Below are 12769 nucleotides of genomic sequence, written 5' to 3'. Positions count from 1 at the left end.
CTCTGAAGGATGTTTGTTACCTGTGAGGGCTGATGACTTTCCACCGGCGACAATTGTCCTTTCATTCAGTGCAGGGTTGGACCACACGTTTTCCTTAGCCTGTGGGTGTAAAATCAAGCCATTACGATTACCTGCAGTGCACACACTGCTTAGCCTCGGCACTAGTGATGCAGGCTGTGCAGTTCTTCATGTAAAGTGCATGATAGGATGTCTAGTGTCACACACCTGACCTCTCCCAGGAGAACCCTGTCTTCCAGCTGTGACGACCGCAAAAATGACTCCAGACATTCAAATTTTAATTTCTTAATTAGTTTTACAGTGCATAATACATTACTACTGACTATATTTACCCTGCTATGCAAAATAAAAAAATCTCAACCCTATTCTTGTCTATCTGGAATGTTACTGATTAAAAATAATATTAATAAAGCAAAATGTCTCCAACGATTACTAAATTTTCTCAGAAGTAAGGGGAAACCTTGTTCCAAGTTGACACTACTATATTATACAATTCAAACATGGGGAAATACACAAAAATTGGTAGTCATGTAAAGTGAAAAACAGTCTGAATCAATGAAACTCTATATACAAAGCAGTATCAAAGAAAACGAGCTCCCTATTTTCACACAAATTCTGTCATGTGTAGAAGGTAGCCCATCTTCGTGATCTCATTAAAGGCTATGGTGATGTGTAAGCTGCCCTTGACCTCCATTTCAGTTGTTCGGATTTGGCTCACCTATCAATTGAACTCAAATAGAGAACACGTGTGAATGAGTTCTCTAAACTACCTGGGGATGAAGGCAATGAGCTTCTTAACAACTTGCTTTTTCTTTCCTTAGAAGATGTCTTTCTCCCAAGCAGTTACCTGTTCTCACAGTTCTAGCTTCCCCAGACTAGCATAACAAACCCTTCCACACACTGCGAAAGGTGAAGATTACCCTAATCCACACAAATTGTGAGTTATACATTGTAAATCGATACACTCATAGGAAGTCACAGAAAATGAGTCCCTCCACTCTTTGGAGCAGAACACAGTTTGCCCAAGGGGATTTGTAAATATGAAATATCCCATAGTGCAGACTGTAGAGATGAAGACACATTGCAAATACACTTATAATTCAGAATTCTTCCTTTCTCCAGGTGGACGCCTCACCACACAGAGGCACATTTAGTACATCTGTAGAAAGCCAAGGATGGAGATCGAGGCTATAGAAAGCCTCTCACTTTTTCACACAAGTACAGAGATGGTAATAAAAAAAATGCCCTTTAATTTCCTTACGCAAGTCCAGTTGTCTAGTGGTATATTATTCATATTTTGATAAATAAATCTTGCCTGAAGACCAGAGGCAAAGCTAAGCCACTAGAGGTCAGGCAGTAGTGGCACACATCTTTAATCCAAGAATTTGGGAGGCAGAGGCAGATGGATCTTTGTGAGTTCGAGGCCACCTTGGGCTATACAAGATCAAAGCAGAAACAAATCCAGGTGGTGGTGGCTCACACCTTTAATCCCAGAACTAGAGGGAATATAAAATGAGAGGTTTAAGCTGCTTAGTTTTGCGGTTACCCAGCCTTGATAGAGGTAAGACTTTTCTAGTTGCTTGGCTGCTTTGTTTGGTTTTGGGGTTGAACCCTAACCTCTATCTATGGGTTTTTATTATTCATGCTACACAGTTGCTACTTCTGTCTGTGGGCCCAGAACTTGGCACTTACGCCAATACCAGTGTCCCTTGTAACACTTCACCAAACTCTTATTGCCAGTTTGTTTCTTCTAGGTGTTGGATTTATGATGGTCATGGTGCTTAGACTAGAGACGTCACATGGTGATAATGATGATGGTGATAACAATGAAGAAGATGATGATGATGGTGTGGTCATGATGATGGAGATGCCAATGAGAAAGACAATGATGGCTAAGATGCACTGAGTGCACAGCTGAGTCTACTAGAAACTCTTCAGTGCACTTTGCATGGTCAACTCCCTTGTAAAGAGAGGGGCTGACTACCAACCTCATTTTTATAATGAAGTCAGGATTCTAATTCATTTCTCTATTTGGTTTGCTCTCTAAGCGGCAGCACAATCTGTGCTGTTTTCCTGGTGTAGAAAAGGATTTTAGCCAACCTGGAGAGCAACTCTGACTGGGATCTACTGCAGAGTAGGCACCATAAAATAAAAAGAGCAAGAGCAGGGAGCATACAATAAAAACATTAACACGGCAAGGGAGATATGGGTCCGTTAGCTAAAAGACTGGAATTAACATTGAAGAGGGAAGGAGATCATTTCATTTTAATTCTGAGAAGTCGATATCAAGCCAGTCAAATAAGACAGTTGAGCAAATTGTGTTGATGGCATTTTATCTGTCTCTTGGCGATTTCTCTTCTGAAATGAGAAAGTCTGGTGTGTTGGTAGGCACCAGGCTTTGGGGTTTGTCCTGTGTGGCATAGACCCTACGGTAGACCGAAAGCGACCTGAGAATGATGAAACCTGGTGTGTGTTCATTTATTTCAACCCATCAAAAATATGTAAAGGTTTGGCTATAAAACTCTGTGGAACCAGTCAGGCCGCGAGTATCCGGTGGCAAGTGTGAGCGTGAGATGCCCACAGTCTTCAGCCAGAGTCTGGCCTGGCTGAGCGCAGAAACTGTCAGTGCTGAAGATACAGGAGCCAGTCACTACGCAGGGCTGCTCTTCCTTCCTGAAATTATTGCCACACATGTTTCACCACTTAAATAATGCGAGGCCTCCATTCCTCACCACAGGCTGCTTATAGTTTCTTTTCCCTGTGTGATACTGACATCTAGAGGAGCTGAAGTGTCTCTGATAAACAGAAGTAGTCTTTCTCCTTTCCTCTCCCTGCCTAGCAACCTTGTGGGCCTTTATTCGGAAGCCTTTTCACTTTGCCTTTTAGGTCCCCCTGGAGGAGTTCCTAAAACAGGACACTGGTCTATGGATGCATTTTACCTGTCATCCAAAAATGACATTTGTTTCCTATGAATACAGAAGTCAGGATCAAAGCTGCTAAAGAAGGAATTCTTAAAAGCATTCCCATCATCCTGCAAAGGGATGAATCAGGATTTTATGCCCCTCTGCCGCATTCACAGTTCTGGCTGAGATGAACAAAAGAATTCATTTCATTCAGATCTGCCTATTCATTCATTTAGTAAATATGTATGTATTTGCATATGGATACCTTTGCCAGTGCCTACCAGTTCCTTTTATAACAATTCTTTATAAATTTGTATTTTATGTAGTTTAAAATATATATGAACAAAATTGAGCAAACATAATTTATGTGTTACTATAATAAACTTCATTTCTAAAAATAAATATGCACGCACATCATCAATGTATATAATTGATAATATTTTAGACTGGGCTAACCTTTTACTGTTAACCATGTAAAGTCAAATAATTCTCAGAGACCTAGTTTTCTAGACCGGCTGGTTAGAGTTTTTCAGCTGACTCAAACTAATCACCCGGAAGAAGGAACCTCTACCGAGGAACTGCCTCCCACAAATGCACTGAGGGCATTTGCTTGATTAATGATGTGGGAGTGTCCAGCCTACTGTGGGCAATACCACCCCTGGGCAGGCAGTCCTGGGTTGTGTAAGAAAGGAGGACGAGTGAGCCATTGAGAGCAAGACAGTATGCAGTGTTCTTGCACAGTTCCTGCCCTGGCTTCCCCTGAGGAGCCAGTGCAGTCAGGAAGAGTAAGGCAAAAAACAAACAAACCAACAAAAAACCCTTTCTTCCCCAAGTCACATTTTGGTCGTGTTGTTTGCAACGGTAACAGAAAGCAAGCTAGGACACCAGGCAACACTATTTCAGTACTGTTCTGATTTTTCTTAATTTTCAGTTTTGGAGGGAAAAACCATTCTAGTTAGCTGGTTCAAGGACAAGTACATATTGAGAACTCTCGGTTCATTTCTTACCAAGTGTGTTTCTCTTTCTACAGTCTACTCTCTACATGAGGTCACGATTCATTGCTCGGCTGCCTGCTTTCATTGCTCATCACACACTTTTGTCTCCTCTAGAGTTTATTGCCAAAGGAGCCAACCACACATACTGGTGAGCACCCACCACTGGGGCATGGGTTCCTTTCTGTCCTGTATTTCAAACCCACTTCAGGGCCACATTCCAACTCTCCTGGAAGCAGTGAGATGATTGAATGGGAAATTAATCCATAAGTACAATTTTACCTTCTCCCTCCTTCACACCCATTCAATAAAAACTATCCTTTAAAAATCAACTAAGAAATGGATTCAACCTTAACAGTGATGCTTCCCTTGACTTCAACAATATTGTAGTCAGTTTTTGTGTCATTGAGGGAGCCTTCTCTCTGTTTTTGGTTCTCTAGCACAAGAACAGAAGAATTTGGGGCTCAAAAAAAACCCACTCAGGAAAGCAATGTGCACTTAAGGGAGGAAGTGTCAGAAGAAATGATTCTGTGATTCTGCCATTTAGATTCATTGCAGGGAAGCAAGGTTTCCCTGAGAACCATCTCTGACGCATCCCTGCTACAAAGTCGCAATCCTTTGCTTCACATTGGAACGAAATGTTACACTATAATCACATCCCTGCATTTGGGGGTAATGGCTGCTTCAGAACAGTAAATTCATACCATCAAACATGGAACATAACCAAAACTGCACACTGAATGGTGGCTTTGTATCTCGTTGCTATGGCAATGCCAAAGTGACTTTCTGGTCACTTTAACCTAATGTCTAATACAAAATTATAATAATTTAAAATAAGTTTGTTAAATTTTAACTAGGTTCTTAATGGGAGAGATGAGAATAAAAATTCCTGACAGAATACAAAGAGAAAGATTTTTAGAAGAAATAATAAAAGTATTTACATCTCCTATTTGAGCGTAGAAGATTAATTTTATAACATCTTATGTCTATTTGTTTGGTTAGTGTGAGTGTGGGGCAGCAGAGTGTGGAGTTGATTCTTTCCTTCCACCATGTGGGTGCTGAAAACTGAGTACCGATTACCAGACTGGGAAGTCTTGGTAAGCAAGTACCTTTATCTGCTGTGCCATCTCACCAGCCTGATGAAGGATCAGTTTTAGAGATCGTTTGTAAATAGATCTATTTCTCTTCAACTGCAGATGCTCTCGAATTCCCTGTGCTCCAAACACAGAGAGAACACCCTGTATTGTTGGTCAGACAGGAGTAATTCTCACACAGCACAGCCTGTGCTGTGGGCTGTGGGCACTGGCATGGGGTAAGCTAGGGCAGGGTCCCACCAACAGAATCCAGGAAGGAAAGGGTTGGGCCTTGACCTCAGAATGGTGGGGAGCAGGAGCGACTCCTCCCTGAGCTGTGGGTGATGTCAAGCAGAATCAGTCACCTGAGAAAATAACCCTGCCCAGCAATGAAAGCCTTCGGATGTGTCCACAACCCTGGGAACAGTGCTTCATTCAGGCCCGTGAAAACCGGACTTCATGGGTCTGGTGTGAAAGCTGCCAGTGCAGGGAAGTCTAACTAGACCATCTGTCAAAGGGTCGACATGAACGTAGAAGGTGGACTGCTGGCTTCTTATAATTGTGTAATTTTCAAACCAGTCCATTGTATGGATTTTTCTGGTTCTATATTCTCAAATTTTAGCATGCATAGAAATTGTCTGATTACGTAAGTCACAAAACAATCCCACACCAGTTCTGCCTCTTTCTCACCCTTGACTAGGCTCACAGTATTAGGTGTAGAGAATCCCAAATCCCCTTGCGAAAGTGACCTATGGAGTACCCAAGGAGAACTGTAAAATCAAAAAGTCGATACCCCCTAACCATTTGCCTCTGGTCCTTTGCCTGAAGTTCCTCTGTTTGCTTCTTGGTCACAACGTTTGAAAGCTAGGGAAAGACAAGATGAGGAGGAGGAACAGCATTTGACAAGGCGTAGCATTGTAGATCTTTATATAGAAGCAAATCTGAAAACCATAAGCCATGGAATCCTCAGGATTCTGTGGCAGGATCATACTCGAGCGTGCTGTAAAGAGTGGAGTCACTTCTAAAGACTTGTGAACACGAGTCGGCGAATGATAAACCAAATTCACGTGGAATCATTGTTCCTGTACAGTCATCTGGTGAAACGGATTCTTACAGGTAAAATTCTTCTTATACTACACATGATTAAGTCTTGGAAGATCTGTACACGAAGTTTACGGTGTTTTTTTTTTCATCACCCAATAAACCTTTTGATTTCTTCTACTGTGGACAGTTTTAAGAGTATTCATTTCACTTAGTGTTCCTTGGTATGCATTTTATTTTAGACTCATTTTTATTCCTTCCTCTCCTGTCTCCTGCCCCAGGAAGGAAGGAAGGAGGGAGGGAGGGAAAGAAGGAAGGAGGGAAAGAAGGAAGGAAGGCAGGCAGGCAGGCAGGCAGGCAGAATCTCAGTCCCTCCCTCCCTATCTAGAATCTGCATTTAAACCAGTAATCGGACAATTTCTATGCATACTAAAATTTGAGAATATAGAACCAGAAAATCCATACAATGGACTGGTTTGAAAATTACACAAATATTTGTGATCGCTTTGTGGATATATTTAAGGCTGCATCCATTAGCTCCCTCACCAGCTAATCTCTCACCTATGTGAACAAAGACTGGGGAAGGGACAGGGACGACACTGAGCTGGTCTTCCTGTTTACTGGCCTCAAAGGGAGTCACTTTTGAGAACCCAACACTGGGAATAACTTCAATAAGGTTCTCAGAGTGTCCAGACCCTGACAACGACCAGGACTTCCAGAAGGAACTGGGGAAAGACAATGCATAATGGATGTAACATGCCTAGAACTTTCTACTAATTTCTGGGGTCTCCAGAATGGTCAGACCATGTACGAGTAAGTTCCAAAGAACTAGAAATACAGTGGCAGGGAATCTGAAGGAGACGGATCCCAGGATCTCTGCTGACATTTAAACCCACAGATGCGCAAGCTTCTTGCCTAGAACAGTAGAGCACTTACATAGAACTGGTACATATTCCACATGCTTCCAAGAACATGCTGTAGCACTTTCATGGAAATGGCACATGTTACACATGCTTCCAATTCTCCATAGCTTCCTAATGATGCTTACTTAGTGCGGTGTAATACTATGTGAATGGTTGCTAGACTCCACCACTCAGAAAATACTGATGTCTGTACGTGTTCAAAGCTGACCAGCTTTTCCTCAAAATATTCAGTGGGTTGAAATTACAAGTGCAGGAACCGTTGTATGTAGAAATCAAGTCTTGTGTATCCTGGTTGGCACACCCAGTGCAAGGAATACAGTTATGAAGAAGACAAGTGCTTTAACTTGGTTTCTCTTTTAAGGGGTGTCTGTTAACATAAAGGAATAAAAAGTAATTTTATTCACCCAATGCCTGTGGGGAGACAATGATCAAAGGTTTATTTCAATTCTGCCAGACAAGTTGGTGTTGATGAACCATTTCATTGGATGGTGACAAGAATTAACTTTGTATTGCATATTTCAAAACTGAAAAGAATAGGTTTTTAATATCCCCTCCACACACACGAAAAGGTAAGTTGGTGAAACAGTAATGGATATGCTAATTAGATTTAATTGAATCTTCCTATGGTATAGATGCATAGATCAAATATCAATTTATGTCTCATGAAAATACATAATTATTATGTCAATTGACTTTATCAAAATCAATAAAAATTTTAAATTATATAAAACATATACCTCTTTATTCTATACTTCTCTATTTTTATTTGTAAGCTTTTTATTTATTTTTCAGTTGTTACATTTGTTTGAGTTTTGAGACAAAGTCTTCTTGTATAACCCAGTTTGACCTTAAACTCAGGATTTTCCTAACTCTGCTTCCCCAAGTGCTGAAATTACACACCACCATGCCTAGCTGTCCTTGGTATGTTTAAATCCTCAGTTCTTGATGAGCATAAATAGCTTACTGCATGCTTCATCTTTTCATCTCATTGACTTTTGTTTTGTTGTGGACATCAGAGAAATATTCAACTGGTGCCCTGGTATCTTACTGGTTCTAAGCATAGAAATACCTCTACCATAATTGCTAAATAGGGGATGTCCTAAGACTCTCTTCCTGTGAGGACCATCATATAACCAATAGCCAGAGGGTCAGTGTCAGTTATGACCAGGGCTCCAGAACTGTGCTGTAATGTGATGTGTTCTGACAGGTGAGTTCTGACCAGGACAGAGCAATAGAAGTTGAAATAACCTGGCCATAAAAGTAGGCTGCTGGCCATGTGATTTTTCAATGAAAAGCAGGCAATTCTTACTACCTCTGTGCTATTTCTGTAAGCTAACTGGCACGGGGAAAATGAAAAGGGTGAACATCAGAAGTGTAAATGATAGTAAATGAAATAGGGGGTACCACCAATGCATTTTACAATCTTAGAGCTTGGGGCAATGGTCCTAAAATTTATAACTCCCCTTCCTTCTGATATTCTTCATCTGGCTTAGAGCCCAAGGACATCTCTCACGAGTTTGCCAGTGATTCTGACGCAAACGGTGCAGAAACCATACTTTGAAAAAAGCACGCAGAGTTCCTATACATTGTTCAAGACCTGACTTGGCAAAATGTTCCTTTATGGATTCTTTCTCAGAAATGCTTGTCTTACATCCTGGTTCTCTACCTTGGTTGGCCCTGAATCTCACACATGGGTAACATCAGACCATGTTGGAAGTATTTGGTTACATGTTTGACCCTGCCTGGGCATCTCAGGATCTCTAACATCTAACTTCCTGTCCAGCAGGTGACAGACAAGCACGGATAGACTGCTTCATTCATTAGTAAGCTAGGAGGCGAACCCCAGGCAGTGGCTGAGCATATTGAATACATGCATAAAATGTTCCTTGAGACCATGCAGTAGGATGCACGTTACTATTCTCTTCCAGCAGCAGACTCTGCTATCCAGCTCCCAGAATCCTCTAGTGCTCAAAAGTACTTTCATGTAGGGAAAGTTGCCCATCTGCACCTCTATTAAAGACTAGAGTCATATTGGATCTTTATAGGACTGCAAATGTTTGTGTCACCACTAACATCTGGAACTCTATGTCTAGTGTGGTTTTGTAAAGTAATATACTATTTGATCACCTTCTCAACAAATGCCTTATTCCTAATGAGAATCAGAACGTGCACTACAAATGTTCTTTTGTTTAATGTGCATGGTTAAGATCTGTTCTCCACATTTCTGCACGGGCTGTAACTTATTCCGCATGTAACTTCTTTAACACATTAGCACAGAGGGACGCTTCGTGGATACTTCTGATGACAAAGGAGTTAGGCACCGTCCCTGCCATTGTTCACTTGATTATGATTATAGAATCTAATTTTTCCAGAAGGCAAGAGCAGGCAGAAGCTAGTTCCTTTGACATAGTTGATAAAACGTCAATGCCTAACACTGAATCAGGTGTGAAACAAATGTCTTTCTTTATTATGTTACTATTCAAGTTTTCACATCCAGGCAAGGGAGCACTAAGCCTATTGTCCCAGCTGTATATGAGGATGAGGCAGGGCTACTTCTGCCCAGCAGTTCAGGACTAGCCTAGCCTAGACAACATAATAAAACCTACCTGGGTGGGGGGGGGGTTGTTGCAATATTTTTGATGTCAGTTAAGTAGGTAGTATGATTACATATCACATGTGTTATCTACTGTCCCTCAGCTTTATACAAACTCCAGAATGGCAGGGAAACTGGAGGCAAGCCTGATGCCATCAATGGCCACCCCGTGAAGCTTCTGGGGCAAGAAACCACTTCTCAGGGCCTTTGCCAAGTATCCTGACTCCTGGAACCTGCCCTCCATTGTGAAGATGGCCTCCCAGTGGTGGGGCTCCCAGTCAGGAATGTGTCTCCTAAGATCAGGCTTTCACTGCATCCGGGACTCAAACAGAATTCTGCTGGACTCAGTCCACAAAGTTCCCCAGGTGTCTCTACCTGTGGCTCTAATGGTGAATGGAGTCCACGAACTCAACGTTCCGTTTGTTGTAAATCCTAGTGTTTAAACACGGGCGGAGGGGTGTATTTGAGATCTAATTTAGCCATGCCTGTGGTATCTAAAGAAAATTCTTGGACTCAGCCTTAGCCTGGGCAGTGCTTGAAAAGTCTGAGGGCTACCTTCCTTCCTTGGCAGTGGAAGTCTCCACACAGAGTTCTCCAGAGCAGAAAGGATGTACCGGGCAGGGTATGTGCTCAGAGGCAGCAAATGGAAGCAGATTGGCTCCTTCTTCCCCTACACGGCAATAAATAAAAGCTTACAACGAGGTGACAGCCGGCCTCTGCAGCACGCCACAATCACAGATGGAAAGTTCAATTACGAGTATTCCAAGAGCAGAAGTGAAGTCTGTTTCCAGTTAGAGATCTCGTATAAAGCCCTGCTCCATCTGTGTTTAGTACATGCAGCTGTGCCTTCCCAACTGCTCGGTGAACTTCCCTTCCCTGTGAACACTGCCCTAAAGCAGCACATGTCCTGCATAAGACAACATGGGACCGCATACGTGTGCACTCGTCCAATTTACTAAGGTCTTTTATGTATCACAATCACTCTGCCTGAGATAGTTCTGCAAACTGCAGAAAGGAAATCTAAATTGTGAAATGAGAACCTTCTTTAAAACATACAAGTAACATTCCCCGGCTATTCTGGTTCTATGTCCTTATTTTGTGTATCAAAATGTAAATGGTAGTCTAAATATACTTGCATTACACTTATAATGAGATCAGTTCAACCTGCCACTTAACACTCACTAATAAAAATTTCCATTCTGATTTGATTCAGCTCTACGCTGACATACTTCTCAAAGTGAGCGCATTATTGGTGGCGCGGATGTGCACGAATGCGCAACTCACTGTGGCGACACCCATCAAAGCTGAACATGCAGTGAGCTTTCTGTGCACTTGATGTGCTGTTGCTCATTTTCCATTCACTCCCACAAAATTAATGGTACTGCCATGAGGTTCTCTCTAACAGACTAGTAATCTGGTGTGAAAACGAGCAAGCTCAGGCTCCGGGAACTGCTGTAAACATGGTTGAGAACATTTTATGAATTCTACTTTTAGTTTGTATTTTAGTTTGTATCACTTGAAATTTTTTCTCTACTAAAATTCTTTTTTTTAAATATTCATTTATTTATTATGTATACAATGTTCTGTCTGTGTGTATGCCTGCAGACCAGAAGAGGGTGCCAGACCTCATTACAGATGGTTGTGAGCTACCATGTGGTTGCTGGGAATTGAACTCAGGACCTTTGGAAGAGCAGGCAGTGCTTTAACCGCTGAGCCATCTCTCCAGCCCCTCTACTAGAATTCTTATGACAATAAATATCAAAGTCAAATTAGTATTATAAAAACAGGGATTCCAGCTGCCAAAACAGTAAACAAACAAAAAGAAAAAAAAACAAAGAACAACCTTCAATTCAAAATTCTAAAATCTGTATTTTTTTCAAGTGATTAAATAAAACCATCTTTATTTTTATAAAACAACAATTATTAAATCTTAATATCTGATTATACTGTAAGGTGTGTGTTTTCATGTGTGTGAGAGAGAGAAAGAGAAATGTACATGTGGGTGTTCACATCTGTATGTACATAGAGGCCAGAGCATGTTGGACATCCTGTTCTTGTCACCTTATTCCTTTGAGACAGGTCTTTCAATGAACTTGATGCTAAGCTGGCAGCCAGCAGACTCAGTAATGTTCTGTTCTCCATGGACAATGCTGGGGTTAAAAGCTCATGTGTGGCCACACTCAGTTTTTCACATGAGTGCTGGGGACTTGAACTCAGAGGTTCACATTAGCCCAGAGAGTGTTCTTCCCTACTGAGTCGTATTCCCAGAGCCACAGATTTTGAAGTCTATGTATCAGAAAAAGTAAACATCATCTTACATTAACATCTCATACTCTATCTAAATTAGCTTGTTGTTGTAGTTTGGATATGGAATGTTCTTCATAGGTCATGTCTTCACGGACTTCAATTTGGCACTGTTGGTAGGTAGTGGAACCTTTAAGAGCTGAGGTTTAGCAAAAGGTCTAAAGTCACTGGGGGTACATCCTCAAGGGACTGTGGATGTGAGCCCTTTCCTTTATCTCTCTGTTTCCAGACTGCATAAGATGAATTTCATTCTAACACAGGCCCCTTCCTATGATATATCGCACATTCTCCCTCTACACATACAGTTAGCAATGGAGCTGCCTGACCATAGAATAAAAGCCCCAAAACTATGAGCTGAAGTCAATCCTCTTTTATCTGTGACTTATTTGGGGAACTATGGAGTTTGGAGCTAGAAAGAAACTGATCTGTGAAGAAGTTTCACCCAAGATTCCAAGATCAGGACTGCAGAAATGTCAGCTAGTAAAATGCCTGATATGCAAACATTAGGATCTGAGATCAGATTTCCAGTATTCATGTCAACGCTCAACATATATCTGTGACATCAGTGCTGGTGGGAACAGAGACAAGCAGATTCTTGGGGCACAGTGCCCCCCCACGTGCATGCACACACTCCAAGGTCACTGTACAAAAATGTTAGGCACAAAATGGCATCAGGCATGCAAGAAACAAGCAGAGCACACAGCTAAAAATCTGGTAAAACTGCTCCCAACACCCATTTTAGGTATTGTCCATTTTTCTCCAGCAAGCAATGTGATTTTAATGTTGAGTCAAGATTGAGAACAATTGTGCTAAGGTTACCTGGATAAATTCCATCACTTTTAATTTGCATCCTTGTCTTGTCTTCAGTAGACAGTGGTTTTTGTAGCCCTAGAGGCCTCTCTGAATTTGGATAATGAGGAAC

At 41.6% G+C, this 12769-nt stretch overlaps 1 protein-coding gene across 1 annotated transcript in view; it reads right to left on the bottom strand.

Annotated features, from left to right (window-relative positions):
- The window catches only part of Mylk4 (myosin light chain kinase family member 4), a 77734-nt gene that overhangs the window by 25378 nt on the left and 39587 nt on the right, over positions 1 to 12769 (bottom strand). Inside the window, exon 3 of the mRNA XM_050142383.1 lies at positions 21 to 99. Coding sequence (XP_049998340.1) covers positions 21 to 99 — 79 coding nt within the window. The remainder of the gene's footprint in view (positions 1 to 20; positions 100 to 12769) is intronic.

The sequence above is a fragment of the Alexandromys fortis genome, unplaced genomic scaffold, assembly GCF_014885135.2.
Source record: "Alexandromys fortis isolate MF-2015 unplaced genomic scaffold, M_Fortis_MF-2015_v1.1 scaffold_5, whole genome shotgun sequence".
Taxonomy (NCBI): Eukaryota; Metazoa; Chordata; class Mammalia; order Rodentia; family Cricetidae; genus Alexandromys; species Alexandromys fortis.
The sequence above is the reverse complement of the archived record's forward strand: the minus strand, read 5'-3'. Positions and strand labels throughout refer to the sequence as shown.